Source organism: Camellia sinensis, chromosome 2 (genome assembly GCF_055761805.1).
Source record: "Camellia sinensis isolate YWXY chromosome 2, ASM5576180v1, whole genome shotgun sequence".
Classification (NCBI taxonomy): Eukaryota; Viridiplantae; Streptophyta; class Magnoliopsida; order Ericales; family Theaceae; genus Camellia; species Camellia sinensis.
In genome coordinates, this window is record NC_138962.1 from 149,067,707 (window position 1) to 149,083,093 (window position 15,387).

Below are 15,387 nucleotides of genomic sequence, written 5' to 3' on the forward strand. Positions count from 1 at the left end.
TTATAGATTTTCATATGCGAAAAGGCCTTTTTTCTACAGCAGCTGCCTTTGTTGATGCTTCTACCATGGGTGCTATAGAATGGTGGGCAACATATGGATCAGAAACACCAGAGCTAGCAGAAGCTGCACGAAAGGTCTTATCCCAACTAGCCACTAGATCATGTGCAGAAAGAAATTGGAGCACATATTCGTATATTCACAATGTTAAACGGAGCAAGTTTTTTGTTTTTGTTTTTATTTTTATTTTATAGTTTGGATCTTATTTTATTTATTGTTTTGCATATTATTTTATTATTTTTTTAATTTAATTTATTTATTTATCTTTGGCAATGAAATAGGCTAAGTGCATCACGAGTGAACAAGTTAGTGTTTATTCATTCCAACATTCGACTATTATCACGATTTCAAGAAAACTACAAAGAAGGGCCATTCGAAAAATGGGACATCAATCCAGAAGATACAATCATTGATGATTCCCAAGTGCGATTAGAAGAGATGCGATGGCAATCTTTAGAGGATGATAAAGATGATACTCAGCAAGAGCACTCACATTTAGATTAAAGGACCCAAGAGCAACATACTACGTCTGGTTCGAGATTTCCTAGACAAAGTTCAACATCATTAGCTACAACTTCTAATCTTGCACCTCGAATGAGATCTCAACAGTCTAAAATTTCTAGTTTTATTAGACAAAATGGAGCATCATCATCCATAAAAGATAAAGGGAAAAGGCTGGCCTAACTTCTCCTTTTTTTTGTTCTTTTTCAATTTAAGAGTTAGGAATAATTACCTTTTATGATGAACTTTTTATTTTTAGTTTTATTTTTGCGTTAGTTATTTTTTATTGCAGTACTTTTAATCTTTGGATCGTTTTGTTATTAATGTTTTTGGAACAAACTTGTTGCAAGTATGGAAATTAGTTCAAGTAATTTAATTTCTAGAATTCCATTGTGATGGAAAAAATCTCATTTGATTAAAAATATATATAAAAAGTTTTACATGTACAGCTGGCCATAGGGTTATCCGACCAGTCCAAACCGCCTTACATGATCCGAACCGCACGCATGTGGATGGTTTCGTAAATATATTAGGGTGGGGTGCAGTTTAGATTTTACATAAATTTTGGGTTGCGGGTTTGAACCGCACCCGCCCAACCCGCCCACATTATTATTTTTTATTTTTTATTTTTTTTTTCCAAACAAATCTAACCGTCCATCTATACTTGGTCCTCATCTATCTATACTACACCAAACAAAACAAAAAACCCTAAAATCTAATCGTCTCCCTCACATCACTCTCAGTCGCCTCTCTCTCTCTCTCTCTCTCTCTCACCCTCGTTCATCTCTGCACCGATCACTCTCTCACTCTCTAGTTGTTCATGTCGTCGATTCGCACCGATCATCGCACCGCCGATCTACTCACAGGTAAACTCTCTCTCTCAATCTCTGTCTCTCTCTCTCTCGGCCCGATGGTTGTTTTATATATATATATATATATCAGATATATCTCTGATCTAATCTGTCTCACTCTCTCATCTCATCAGATCAGTCCCATCTCTGTCTCTCCCTCTCTCGCCCCGATAGACTCACACTGTCTCACAGGTAAGCCTCTCTCTCTCTCTCCCTGATCTCTCATCTCTGCACTGCACCGACAGAATCTGTGTGTGTAATGTCTCCCTCATTCTGTGATGTCTGTAATGTCTGTATGCTAATCTGAATCTGAAATGTTGATCTTAGGTGATCACACTGTGTAATCTGAAATCTGATCTTAGTTGTGTCTCACACTGTGTAATGTTGATCTTAGTTGTGAAATCTGAAATCTGTATGTTAATTTTATTAATTCTGAAATCTAAATCTGAATCTGAAATATGAATTTGTTTTGTTTGATTTGAAAATTGATTCTGATTGTTAATTGATAAGCATGCTATCTTTGTGATGGGTTTGAATGTTGTATGAAGAATTTTTACATTTTTTTTTTGTAGACAACATGGATTCTACTTACCTGATGAAGTAGTTTTCTTTTTCTTTTTCTTTATAATGATCTAATTGACTAGTTGAGAGGCATAGTACACTAGTATTAAACTGTGCTAGTATAATTGAGAGATATCAAATGTGTTAGTATACTAGTATTAAACTGTGAACCCTGGTTTAGAATAATGGGTATTATGAAAAAGAAGGTTTAGAATGAAAAGAAGGATTTCAGTTAGGGTGATAATTTTTAACATATTGTGTAGCAGCTAGAAGTGTTGAAACATACATTTGTATTTTATTTATCTGGATGTTTGGGTGTTTTGCTTTGTGTATTTTAAAGCATACATTTATATTTAAAACATGAATGACATGATAATATAAATGTATCTTTGTTGATCCCAGTTGATATGATTTTCAACTCCATGTGAAGTGTGTGAACATCGTACTTGCAGAAATTGCCTATGAAGAACCAGATAAGGTTTAAAACCTAGTTGAGAAAATTAAGCTAAATAATGCACATGGATTGTTAATTGATTCTGAAAATCAATTAACAATCAGAAAATTGACAACCTGTTGATTTTGTTAATTGATTCTGAAAATTGATTATGAATCTGAAAATTACCTATTCTGTGACTGTATGTTAATTGATTCTGAAATCTGAATTAATTCATTAAGTTTAATTCATTAATTATTAATGTTGGAGCATTTTAGAAAATATGAGAAAAAAGGTCCCAATCCGAATACATGCGGGCGGTTGCGGGTTGACTTTTTCCAAACCGCATACATGCGGGTGGGTCCAAACCGAACCGCAAACCGTCCCAAACCGAACCGCGGACACCCCTACTTACATGTACACAATCATACATTTCTACAAATATTACTAAACGGTCCAAAAAAAGTTCCACGTTCCGAACAAACGTATTTCATTCCGACTAAGCGATCCGTTGAAGCCTACCCTTACTGTACCACATTCCGCACGACATGACGTACTATGTGTCCGTTCCCATTCCACGTACCACAACGATTTGCGATCTAGGTAACTTAGATTAAAATTATGCTCCCCAATACACTGACTATCCATGAAGCTTTTGAACTTGATCTATGATCAATTAGTTCTATCTTGTAAATTATTCTTACGAAACTTATACAAGATTCTTGAGCCATTGTAAATTTTGTCAATTCACGTCCAATAATGATTTTTCTTCATCATCAAACAGTCCTTAATTATCAAACCATTCAAAAATTTCAATATAAAATTCAAATCCATCACATTTGCACAACCCCTAGTATACTTATATACAAACATATATATATATATACACTATTATCTATCTTCTTTCTATTTATACTATTATATATATAAATGCTTGAGATGGTATTGACACAATGTGACATTTTGATTTTTGAAATTAATATCTTTATTACTCGAGCCGTACACAACATATATACTTTTAAATCAAAATCAAAATCAAAATTTATATTTTACAGGTTTAAAAGAGCGCGCACACAGACACATATATATATATATAAGCATTCGTTCTTGATGCCGATAATTCATTTAAGAAATTATATCACGTTTTGTCAAAATTCCAACAAGACAACAAGGCAACAGAGTATATACATACAAAAATAAAAAAACCAGCAAAGAAAACTAAAAAAAATACATAGCTAGGAAAGGGGAAGAGGTGGAGGTGGTGGTGGTGGCAAGGTTGTTAAAATCGGGATCCTAAGTAGGATCGGTGAGAGGGTCTGGTTGATCGGATCGTAGGATCGGATTGAGAATCGTAAGATCCTACTTTCTGTTAAAAAAAAAGATGAAAATTAAAATTAAAATGATACATATTAAAAATAAGGTAAAAAATCATAAAATCTACAATCCTACTTGCGATCCTACCTGCGATCCTAACTACGATCCCATACGATCCTACACGATCCCATGCGATCCTACACGATCCTACTTGCGATCTTGTTATAACATCGATCCTACAACGATTTGGATCGTTTTGGCAAAGTAGGATCGTACGATCGTACGATCTTACGATCCGGATCGCGATTTTAACAACCATGGGTGGTGGTGGTGGCGGCGGCGGCGGCGGCGTAGGGGGGAGAGCGGAGAAGAGTGGTTACCTGGATTGTGTAGTGCCGTAGAGATGCCGAAGTCGAAGAAATTCGCCGGAGAAGAAGCTGCCAGTGGCTGTGTTGTTGAAGCGGCTGATAAGCGATTTGGGATAAAATCAAAAATGAGAGAGAGAGAGAGAGAGTTTGGGCCCTAAATTGAATGATATCTAGGGTTGGTCAAACCGGCCGGCCATTGTGAACCGGAATTATTTTAGCGGGTTACTAGTTGCATTGCCTGTTCAACCGTTTTACAAATTAAGGAGTGGTTTGGGATTATGTAAATAAGTGTATTTTTTGACTTTTTATGAAATATGGGTTAGGTATAGGTTGGGTTTGAAGTGATGTGACATAAATACGATGATGTGACTTAAATAAGATAGTGACTTTTTAACTTTTGACAATTTTAGATTTTGACAAACAAGACCTGAAAAGTGATTGCGGTCGCCGTAACGGTGGCGGTGACGCGGTTGCGGGATGTAAAGGCCGTAGCGTAACGGTTGCGGTAACCGGAACCGTGAATTTTTTTATTTTTCGCACAATTTGAAAAAAACTTACCGATATGCACATTTTTTTCCATGATCATATTTATTAGGTTTTAAAATAAATATTGATCAATTTTTGTAAATTTTAAAGTTTAATCCAATATATTTCGTATTTTTAAAGCACTATAAACTGAGTTTTTTACATTTTATTTTAATAATTAATAACTTTATATTATACAAAAAATCAATCACTAACTATTATATATAAGATAAACAATGACAAAAGTAAGAGAATAAATAAAAGCTTAAATATATATATATATATTTTTTAATCAAATCAAATAGATAATGACCACACTTATTATTATTATTTTCAAACAATATATAGATAGACACACACAAACAAAATGGTTGAGTGATAGCAGCTGAATACAATAGCATAGGTCTTATAGCTTCAACAAATCAATAACATGTTCTTCATCTTCTCTCTTCTCTCTCTCTATCTCTTGCTCTTCCATCTTCCCTCTTCTCTTTCTATCTCTCTTCCCCCATTTTCAAATTTTTTTTTTTGGCGTGTTTTTTCGAAAGAAGCAATTCGGAACCGTTATGTAATAGTGCGTAACAGGCCGTTACGGCCATTACGGCACCGTTACGACCGCTATAGCAGCCGCTACGGCCGATACACCTGTGAATCTCAATCACACTGCAAAAACGGCCGTAACGGGTGGCGGCAACCACTACAACCGTTACGTAACGGCGTTACGTAACGGTTGTGGCCGCTTTTTAAAACCTTGAACATAATAGAACATCTACATCATCATAAAGTAACAACATAATTATTTCTCCTCATTTACTGTCACTACATAAACACGATCATGATTTGGAAAGACTTTCCAATACAACGTACTTCACAAAACAGCCAAAAAAAGACTCCTTAGCACTATACAAAGGCTTCTCTACATCTTGAAAAGATAACCTATCATTTGACAATTCTTAGATTAGCACAGCTAACCTAAACACATCAAGTGTATCACAATCATTAAGCATTTCTATAAATTATTTGTAGCATCTATTTAATGGTAAGACCTTTTCTTAGCATGGATTCTTATCCACTCCCAAAATTATTATTGTATTTCTTCAAATCATTCACTATATTTCCTAACATATGAATTACAACCTATCCTGATATTCACTAATTCCCACATCCTAACACTTTCATAATTTAACAAGAAGAATAAAATTGATACAACTTAGAAGGTAAAAACTACAAGCTTTTGCGTTAATTTATGCTTAAAAAAGATCTTACTGCTCCTGGTGACGGAGGTCTGTCAATTCTTTATCGAGTTCTTCCATCTCAACGTCCTTCCGGATATCATTTTGATCATCACCATTTTCGTCCTCCTCATTTTCCTCCACACTATCATCTTCCTCATCATTGTCATCGCTATATTCATTGCCATCGTCGTCATACTCATTCTCCACCTACATTACAAAAACAATAATTATAAAAGCATAATCAAGAGAATGAGAAACATTAATGGAGCCCAAAAAATTAAAACTTAAAATTATACTGACATTTAGCATCTCTTCTGATTCACTTTCCTCTTGCGAACCAGCATCACTATATCTTGTTCTTTTCTTGGCCGCTTTGAGAATTTACCCATTTTGAACCCCTAGAATCCAAAGATCCACAAAATTGTTAACTTCTTCACCGACGTTGTGCGTGAACTAGAATCTAAGAAGCACAGATACGGGTATGATACGATACGGATAGGGCGATACAACAAAATTTGAAAAACTAGGATACGGGTACGGCATGGATACATTCATAAAAAATATTATTTTTACAATTTTTAGTAATGTAGCATACATAAAAATAAAATTCAACAATATAACATCACCTATAACAACAACATAATGCAATTCAAATTAGGGGAGGGGGGGGGGGAATTTACAAAATTCATTTATTTATTAATAAGTTTATTTATTTATTTATTTGCTTATAAAAAATTAATTTAAACTAATATACAAAGTTCAACTTATTTTAATTCTTTTAAAGATATCATATATATATTAGCTTTTATATTTATAAATTTTGTGATTATTAGTTTAAAAGAATCAAAATAAGTTGAACTTTGTATGTTACGCTACGGCCTTTACACCCCGCAACCGCAACCGCAACTGCAACCGCGTCACCGCCACCGTTACGGCTACGGCGACCGCAACCGCTTTTCAGAACCTTGATTATGTTCCATTCTCATGGTGTCCAGGTGGATCTTGCATAGCTAACTCTTGCTTGGCTTCTTGCCCACAAAATGGATACTATATACTTGTATCATCTACAAACACTAGCTCCTAAAGGCTAAGCATTTCCCTGTACACTAAGAACATAGAAGAGGATAGAAAAGGTCATATATTATTATATTTGTACCTCATTTGTTGGTCATGAATGTGCAATTCTTTTACCCAATCTTTTATCTTTGTTATTGTTTGCTTTGAATAATTAGGATTTAGGAGTATCTTAGAAATGAATTAATATATACACACACATCTATTCTTGTATGTATATATGTTTATTTATGATATTTCACTTCTTTTTCTTCAGAGACCTTTTGAGGAATCTAAAGCGTCACAAGGATGAGGATCTTCTTAAAGGTCAAGCAGTAAAATCCCAGAAGGTTCGGTGTCTTCTTAATATTGTACTTTATGGCTGCTTATGTAAAAATTTTCTCCCAACCTCCATTGGACAGGAGCACTTGTAGTAATGGACCTTTAATTGAACATTTCTCTATTAATTTCTTCTTCTCACTTTGCAATGTTTTTGGTTTTCCATACTTTGGAGGTCATATGGTTGCTTTAGATAAGAACTATGAGTGGGGTTTTCACATTTAACTGCACTTGCTGCCTGTTGTGTAATCTTTTCTCATGAACTTGACCTAAAAATGTTAAGATTTTTTTGCCGTTGCCATCATCAATAATTAGCAAAAAAGCATATTATCTGTGGTAGTCAACATCTGTTTGTGGTTTTTTCTTGTAGTAGCTTTCTGCATTTGTTTTCTGAGCTCTTTTTTTTTTTTTTTTTCCTTCTCTCGCAAAACATTTACTAAACTTTTTCTTCTTTTCTTTTCCCGTAATTTTTTCTCGTAGACCTGAAAATGTTTAGGTTCCTAAGCATTCCCATCATCATCAATAATTATCAAAAAATTTAATTATTTAAGTATATGGTAATCAACCCTGTTTGTGGTTTTTGTTCCTGTAGCAGCTTTCTGCATTTCTTTTCTGATATCGTTTGCTGAACTTTTTCCTTTTTGCCCTTTGTCTTTCTTCCTTCAAGGTTCTCTGGGACAAGACTCTTGAGTTGAGATTCTTGCTGCAAAAAGCATTCTCAAGTTCTAATAGACTTCCAAAGGTCTGTTTGATTGATAAATCTTGCATGTCTATGGCAATTTATGTTCTACTGGAACCTTCTAATTGAAACATGGTGAATTGTGCAGGAACCACTCAAGTCTTCATTCTGTGATTCAGACAGTAAGGTGAATGAAGCATATTCAGATCTGATTACCTCATCTAAGAAGACTTTGGATTCTCTACTGGAATTACTGGAGGTAAGAGAACATCTTACCCATTTACTTGCCTTTTTTCTTTTCCTTCTGTATTGTGTAGGATTCTAACAATGTGATGAGTAGTTGATGCTTTCGAAACATTATTAAAATTTGATGTACCTGTCAACCTCTGTTCCTTTGTTTACATGTTATGCTTATTTTGACAGGCATTACTTGAGAAGAATCCATCCATTGCTCAAGCTGCAGATGGTATGGCATGTAATTTTTTGTAGGCCATTCTGAAACCTGAGTGTTAGGCAGTACTTTCTTTAAAATTCTTTGTATCAAGTAATATAATGAAGTTTGCGTCCTCCTCTTTTGCTTTGAGCAAAAAAGTTATGAAAGTATATCCTTTAAATTTTTCTTGAAGAATCTGTTTATCATGAATAAACTGTTAGGCAGTACTCTCTATGATATATAAGATTGTCAATATGGGAATTTTGAACCCTCCCAATTTATACTTTGGGATTATATGTCTATGTGACTTTGTATATGATGGTATCTGGAACATTTTTTACAAGTGTGCAATTATCAGTATGTGTATGCCCAAGGAGTTGAGTTGTTTTTCTTCTTTCTAAGGTAACTCCGGCCAACCTCCCAAGCATTCAGAAGTTTCTAGGAGCTCAAATGGAGAAGATGATGAAGAATGGTCACAAATATCTGAAATGCACTCAAGGTATTTCTACAATCAACATTCAATTGCATTTGATTTGTAGAACATTAAATATTTAAGATGGATAGAGCCTCTTAAACTAAGTTGTTGGTTATAGTAAAATTTTTGTTGAACTTGCAATTTCTGTGGGTAAAGTAACATTTTGTTTTTACATGCTTCATGTCATGCTAGAGGTATTTAATGTTAAGACATTTGAAGGGGTGTGATCAGTCGGACTCAGTACTCTAGCAAAAGGGGGCTTATTTACTTTCAAGGTGTTTCCAACATGTCTGTTAGGTCACATACTATGATACTAGTAGGGGAATGGTGGCACTGTTCTGTTTATCTTTCTATGTTGTATGGTTAATTTTAAACTTATGTAACTCTGTATTGTTGGGAGCACACAAACTTCACCATCTTACATAAATTGGTGGTTACTAAGAGCTTTGCCTTATTTTCTTTATGCTATAAAAAATAAAAAATAAAAAATGTTGAAGATCTGTGTACAATTGAAGTGTCCTAGAAGTTCCTTACCAATCCTATGTGAGAATTCTGTGCACAGCATCGGGGCAAAAGATTCCTATCATCTAAAATGTTGACATGAAGAAAAGGCACCAAAGGGGTGCATATACAAAAAACTATAATCGTTATACAAGAACAACCTATTCTAGAGCCTCTCTACAGAATCCAAAAATTGGTTCAAGGATGGGTTAATCATCCTGGAACACCAACTATACAATATAGACAAAATAAGGATCTTAATTTTCAAAACGGGCATTTCATTTCCGACAAACACTCTTGTATTCCACTCCCTATATCATCCAACAATCACTGAAGGAACCAATTGTCAAGCCCTTTTTTTTTCTTTTCACGCACTCGAACACCTCCTCCAAGACCAAATAAGCTCCATTATCTTCCTCGAGAAAACCCACTCAAATTCAAACAATGTGAGAGCCAAAAATCACAACTCCTGCACCACCTTACAGTGGATTAAGTACGATTTGCTGTCTTCTTGTCATGTTTGCACATAGAACCCCAATTAACGTGCACTTACCTTCTTTTAATCAAGTTGTCAATAGTAAGGATATTTCCATGCACCGCACACCAAACAAAGAAAGTTTCCCTAGACAGAGCCTAAGTATCCCAAATTGCCCTCCGAGAAAAGGAAGACCCTTTATGACCCAAACGCGCCTCATAGTAAGACTTCACACTAATCAGGACAAAATTAGACCTCTTCCACCGCATTGCATCACTCCTGTCTGCAATTCAGAAAGCATATAAGTGCCAAATAAAACATCCAACCTCTAGAAATTGGCCAGCAGCTCATCAGATTTTGACCAACTAACTTCCAAATTCTTTTTTGGATTTTGTTCTGTTTTACTATTTTATCTGCATGCGTTCTTTAGAATTTTTTGTCCAGTCCACATAAATTCAGCATTCTTGATGTTACTGAGACTGATGATGCTCTTGTGTTTGTAGAATAGCTCATTTTAGAAACAAATCGATAGATAAATGGCAGAGGAAGTCCCAGGTGACAACTGGTGCTGCTGCTTTTAAAAGCAAATTACATGCCTTCAATAAGGTTTGCCTCCATGATTCAAGTGATATCCTTGCACTTTTATGTTATGTTTGATCCATTGGAATAGAGTGGAATGGAATGATCATTCCATCAGAATGTCCATTCTCATGTTTGTTTCTTGAAAAAAAAATGAGAGACAATGTATTGCAAATGGAATCACATTCATCATTGTAAAGGAATGTTCATTTTATAAGGAAGTTAAGGAATGACCAATCCATTCCAATCTACTTCCATTCCAATGAACCAAACACTATCTTAGAGGTATAATGGTTGTGGTACTTATCTGATTCAGTCATCCGCATACAGAATATTAGTGAGCAAGTTGCTGCTTATATGTGGGATCCAAGTAGAGTGATAAAGGGAATGCAGCAGAGCAGGTCGACTGTTGCTATATTTGGGATTGTAAGTTCATAAGTCTGCCCTTTTAATTTATTCAAAAGTTAAACGAGTTTACTGTAATGTGATTATGGACAATGCATGTACAATAAGTTTTACCTATTTTAATAACTATGGGTTTGTTAAACCGTTAATTACCTGCTATTGTTAATGACAGGTTCCAGATGCACAGAGCAATACCAAGGAACAGGTCTGAATTTATACTACTTTAGTGACTTAATGAGTTGTTTGGCATAGCATTTTAATTTTGATCTCCATTCTAGGAAGTATGACTTAAAAAATAAGTGGGACACCTTGCAAAATGGTGGCAGTTTTGGAAGTCGAGATTTCTCTTCTCCGTCTGAGCACCATATGAAAATTTTATATTGCTGCTCGTGTTTCTGTCCTTTTCTCTTTTTGTCCCCCCCCTCCGCGGGGGGGGGGGGGGGGGGAGGAATCTTTAGATAAAACCACCATCACCATCATGAATCAAGTCATTGTGAAACATATCAGTTCAATACATTCCTCTATTGTGTGATCAGGACACAAAAGTGGATGGTGACCCCGAGCTTCTGGATGACTCTGAATTTTACCAGCAGCTACTGAAAGAATTTTTTCAGACATTTGACCCAGCATCATCTGGTAAAGTACTCCAGCAATTTTTTTTTATACTTAATTTGGAGAAATAAACGAAGTTGGATCAGAGTTTGACATTTTTGTTGCTAACAAACGAAGTTGGCTACAAAGGAACTAAGCTGTTCTTAGCAGTGACTTGTTCAAGCTTAGCTCAGCTGAATTTAAGAGCTCAGGCTTGAATCAAGCCAGAGAATCTTTGTTCAAACTTGGCTCAGCTCTTGTTTGCTGGGCTACAAAGGTTTTTTAACCAGGTCAATGTCAAAAGTTCTATTTATGGTCTACCACTTGTCTTGTTCTAGTTGATGTGACATAAATTATCAATTCAAACATATGAATTCAAAATCAAAATAGCTGAGACATCATGATATTAACATTCAAATCTCATGCCATGATGCCATCGTTCATTTGCACTGACAATACGAAACATGGAATTTAATATACACATACATTCATCATTCATCATTGCCATCACATTATTCATGAGCCAAGCTTAGTTGTCCTCACGCTCAGTTCATTTTCTAAATGAGTTTAAAGAAAGAACTTGAGCTTGGTTAGCTTATAATATAAAGGAACTCAAATGAGCCTTATTAACAAGCGGAGACCCAGCTGTATATGAACTTGGTTTGTTTGTGCAGTCCTAATTATATGCATCCTCTGACAAATTATCAAACCATTAATATGATCTATTGTTGCTTCTGTGACCCACAATATTATCAAATTAGTGGTTTAGTTTAACACTGTCCTTTATGGGTTTCTGTACTAAGTGCTTGTTTTTCCTTCAACTTCTCATTGTTTGATCATCCACAGAGTCTACCTTTTATGCTCTCAAGAGAATGCAAACTAAGAAAAGGAAGATTGTTGATCGACGTGCCTCAAAGTGTCGCAAGATCAGGTATAATGTACATGAAAAGATTGTCAATTTCATGGCGCCTCAGCCCGTGCAGGTTCCTCCCATGGCCCCCAAGTTATTTGAAAATTTGTTCGGCCTCAAAACCCAGAAAACCGTCTCTGTGGTGTAGCACAACCTGATGATAATAGGGCTTCGAATTTTTGTGATCTTACTTGATATAATTGCTCATTGATGTGATGTATCCAATTTTGTTTTGTTATGTTTTTTTCACTGCCACATGTCGAATGTTTTTTTATTAGGATGCTTTTTTGGTTCAGTATTTTTTGTTTTCATGTAGACCCAACATCTGATAGGTACATTGTGGGAATAAACAGTGAAAATTAATCAGAAATAAATATAAATATTTTTTTTCTGTACAAACTCTTCAAATTTATGATTTAGCCACAACCTAAATTTATTTGTTGGCTCTTGCCTAAGACTTGTATTTATCCCCTAATTGCTGGCCACATGTACATTACGCCATGGCTCAAACAAACTAGGAATTCACCATTAAATATTAAAGTATTGTCTTACGGTATACTGTTTTTATTACGTAAATAATTTTAAATAGGTTTTTGTTTATTTTTAGTAAAAATGAAAACAAAGTACCTTATTTGGTACGCACATTGTTAAAAATAAACAAGTGAGATTATCAGCGAGATATGGTGGTCTAAGGTGGTTAGAGATAGTGGCCATAGTTGGTTGTTTGGTACCGAAAGTGATGATCGAAATAGTTTTTAACAATTGGAGATGGTGGTAAAATGGGATTGAATATGGTGGCTAGATGTAGTGGCAAGAGGTGGTGTACGGTGCAGATTGTTGTTACCAACAATGGTGGCCAAAAGTGAGAGTAGTTGGTAGGGGTGATGAGTGATGGATCGTGCTTAGAAGGGTTGGCAGAATAAGGAAGTTCAGGAAGTTTATTAAAAAGAATGAAATTAATTTTTTTTGTGTGATTACAATAATTTAGTAAATTTTGCAAATTACTTATAATTTTTTTTTTGAAAATGAAAATAAATACTAAACAAGTTTTTATTTATTATTTTCAAATTTTTTTTTTGTAAATATAAACAAACAATTGTAACAATAAGAGCTTATTTGATAATGTTTAAATTTCTAAAAATATGTTACCAAATATATTTTGTTTTTGTTTTTATCAAAAATAAATATAAGCATATTTAATATTTTTCTATAAACTTTACCCACTGATACCTAAATTGTCAATCGGGGTAAAAGGCAGCGGATGAAAAATTTCATAGTCATACCTTTTTTAGTAGAGTCTGAAGTGAAGGATCTCATGGGTAAATCATGTGCTTCCAGAAAGTGAACAACCAACCTAGCAGTGGAGTGATATTACAAAATGAATATCACCCACACAAGTCAGTTGTTTAATGAGAGAGAGTCAGAGAGAGTCTGGGAAAAAGGTTATGGGTAAAAATCACATAACGTATCTGATATATCAATATATTATTTAAAATATAAAATTAGATATATAACCACCAATATCTATCTATCCATCTATCCATATCTATTGATATGATACATATAGATATCCTGAATGGTTATCCAAATAAATTTTGAATTCAAATTCAAACCTACATAGATAAGGTTCAAAAAGGTTCAGGTTCAAAAGGTTCAAAGGGTCATGCCACATGGGCACCCAATTTCTAACATCTCCCACTCGCACATGAGTTGGCATGACACTGCCACATCTCTATCTCAATCTCCCCAAAAATGGACAATCTCATACTAGCCAATGCACCGTGCGACTGTTGAGAACACCTGCATGTGGGAGCTCTATACTAGAAACTCAAAATGAGTCAGCACAGAGACATCAACCCAAACGGAATAGAAATAGTGTCTCATATACCCCAGACTCATCTAATTACACCGGTCCAAAAAACATCTCTAATCTCTCAAAAAGAGCATGTTTGACCCTCTCAATTCTTGCAATATGTTCACACTCAATCCGCCTCTCATACAGAGCGATGTGAGTTGCCGGTAGTGAATATACAACAGTGGTGTAATACTAGATGATCTTCCCTTTGCCCTCATGCCATTTAGCTTAGGATTGACCGCTTTCCCAGTGATGTCCCTTAAGGCCGAATCATACATGACCGCAGGCAACATACCAAAGTAGCAGAACATCAACCCCTTACCTTATGATATAGTCAAAAGTCACAAAAGGGTACATAAATGAAAGTCATATCAATAATGACACGTAAGACTTACACAGTGCGGAAACAGGGATCCATTCTCTCACCTCATTACTCGGTCACCAAGCACATAGAGTATGAATACATGCTTCGGTGGAGTAACTCTTCCAAAAGAGTGACGTCATACTCGATACACTGTACAGATATTAGTCTAGTCGCTTTCTAGTGCCTAACCCGAATTCTCTATTTGTTCACCTTCCAAGCGCCAAATGAGATCTCGCATTTGGCTAATCATAACAGGCACAACATGGAAAGTGGGTACTAACATCCATGTTTGGTCCTTAACACGACCTCATCTTGGTTGTAACCAAGGTGACATGCATAATGGAAAATTTAAGCCTGTCTTGGCTCCAAATAAAAAATAAACCACTAGTCTCATCCTTGCTCGCTCCCAAGCACCAAGGGCGATTGCTCGTGTGAGTAAGCCAATCTTGCCTGCTGACATCATCATATGCTAATCATTATGACACAAACCATAATAGTGTCAACATCCCATCATCTCACAACAAATAAGTGATCGATCTAAAAAACATGACCACAGCTTGCGCAATTCTAGATTCCAAGCATAAGCCTTATCAGCACCTTTTGCGATAAGCATATACAACGAAATTCACCATTTGCGCCTCACATGAAGTGGTTCAAGATCACTACCTCTTGCGCAATTACCTCTCTAAAGATATTTTGGTGACCAATTTGTGTTCATTCTGGATGCGCCCAACTAGCGCATTGAATCTTACAAGGAGCAAATTAATATACTACTAGTAAAGCATCCTATCCACAGTTTGATGAGCAAGGTCAATGTCTAAACAACTCAATTGACCATTTACCAAAGATAACACTTATCATGCCGAATACGCCTACATAGCGT

At 35.4% G+C, this 15,387-nt stretch overlaps 2 protein-coding genes across 3 annotated transcripts in view; both read left to right on the plus strand.

The window, feature by feature from the left end:
* The first annotated feature begins 1,249 nt into the window (after positions 1 to 1,249).
* Positions 1,250 to 12,684, plus strand: LOC114272110 (uncharacterized). Of its 2 annotated transcripts, XM_082915795.1 has the most exons (13): positions 1,281 to 1,424; positions 1,544 to 1,601; positions 2,373 to 2,448; positions 7,176 to 7,248; positions 7,905 to 7,979; positions 8,065 to 8,175; positions 8,340 to 8,382; positions 8,752 to 8,848; positions 10,304 to 10,406; positions 10,710 to 10,805; positions 10,957 to 10,989; positions 11,321 to 11,420; positions 12,222 to 12,684. In XM_082915795.1, exons 3-13 carry the CDS (start codon positions 2,432 to 2,434, stop codon positions 12,431 to 12,433), a joined length of 960 nt encoding a protein of 319 aa, XP_082771921.1. In that variant the 5' UTR covers positions 1,281 to 1,424; positions 1,544 to 1,601; positions 2,373 to 2,431; the 3' UTR covers positions 12,434 to 12,684. The 2 variants fall into 2 exon arrangements, with proteins under 2 accessions (XP_082771920.1, XP_082771921.1); XM_082915794.1 differs by lacking the exon at positions 2,373 to 2,448 and having other exon boundaries at positions 1,250 to 1,424.
* Positions 1,251 to 15,387, plus strand: part of LOC114292511 (uncharacterized) — a 107,447-nt gene continuing 93,310 nt past the window's right edge. The window contains exon 1 of the mRNA XM_082915792.1: positions 1,251 to 1,354. The gene's annotated coding sequence lies outside the window, so the exon portion shown is untranslated. The remainder of the gene's footprint in view (positions 1,355 to 15,387) is intronic.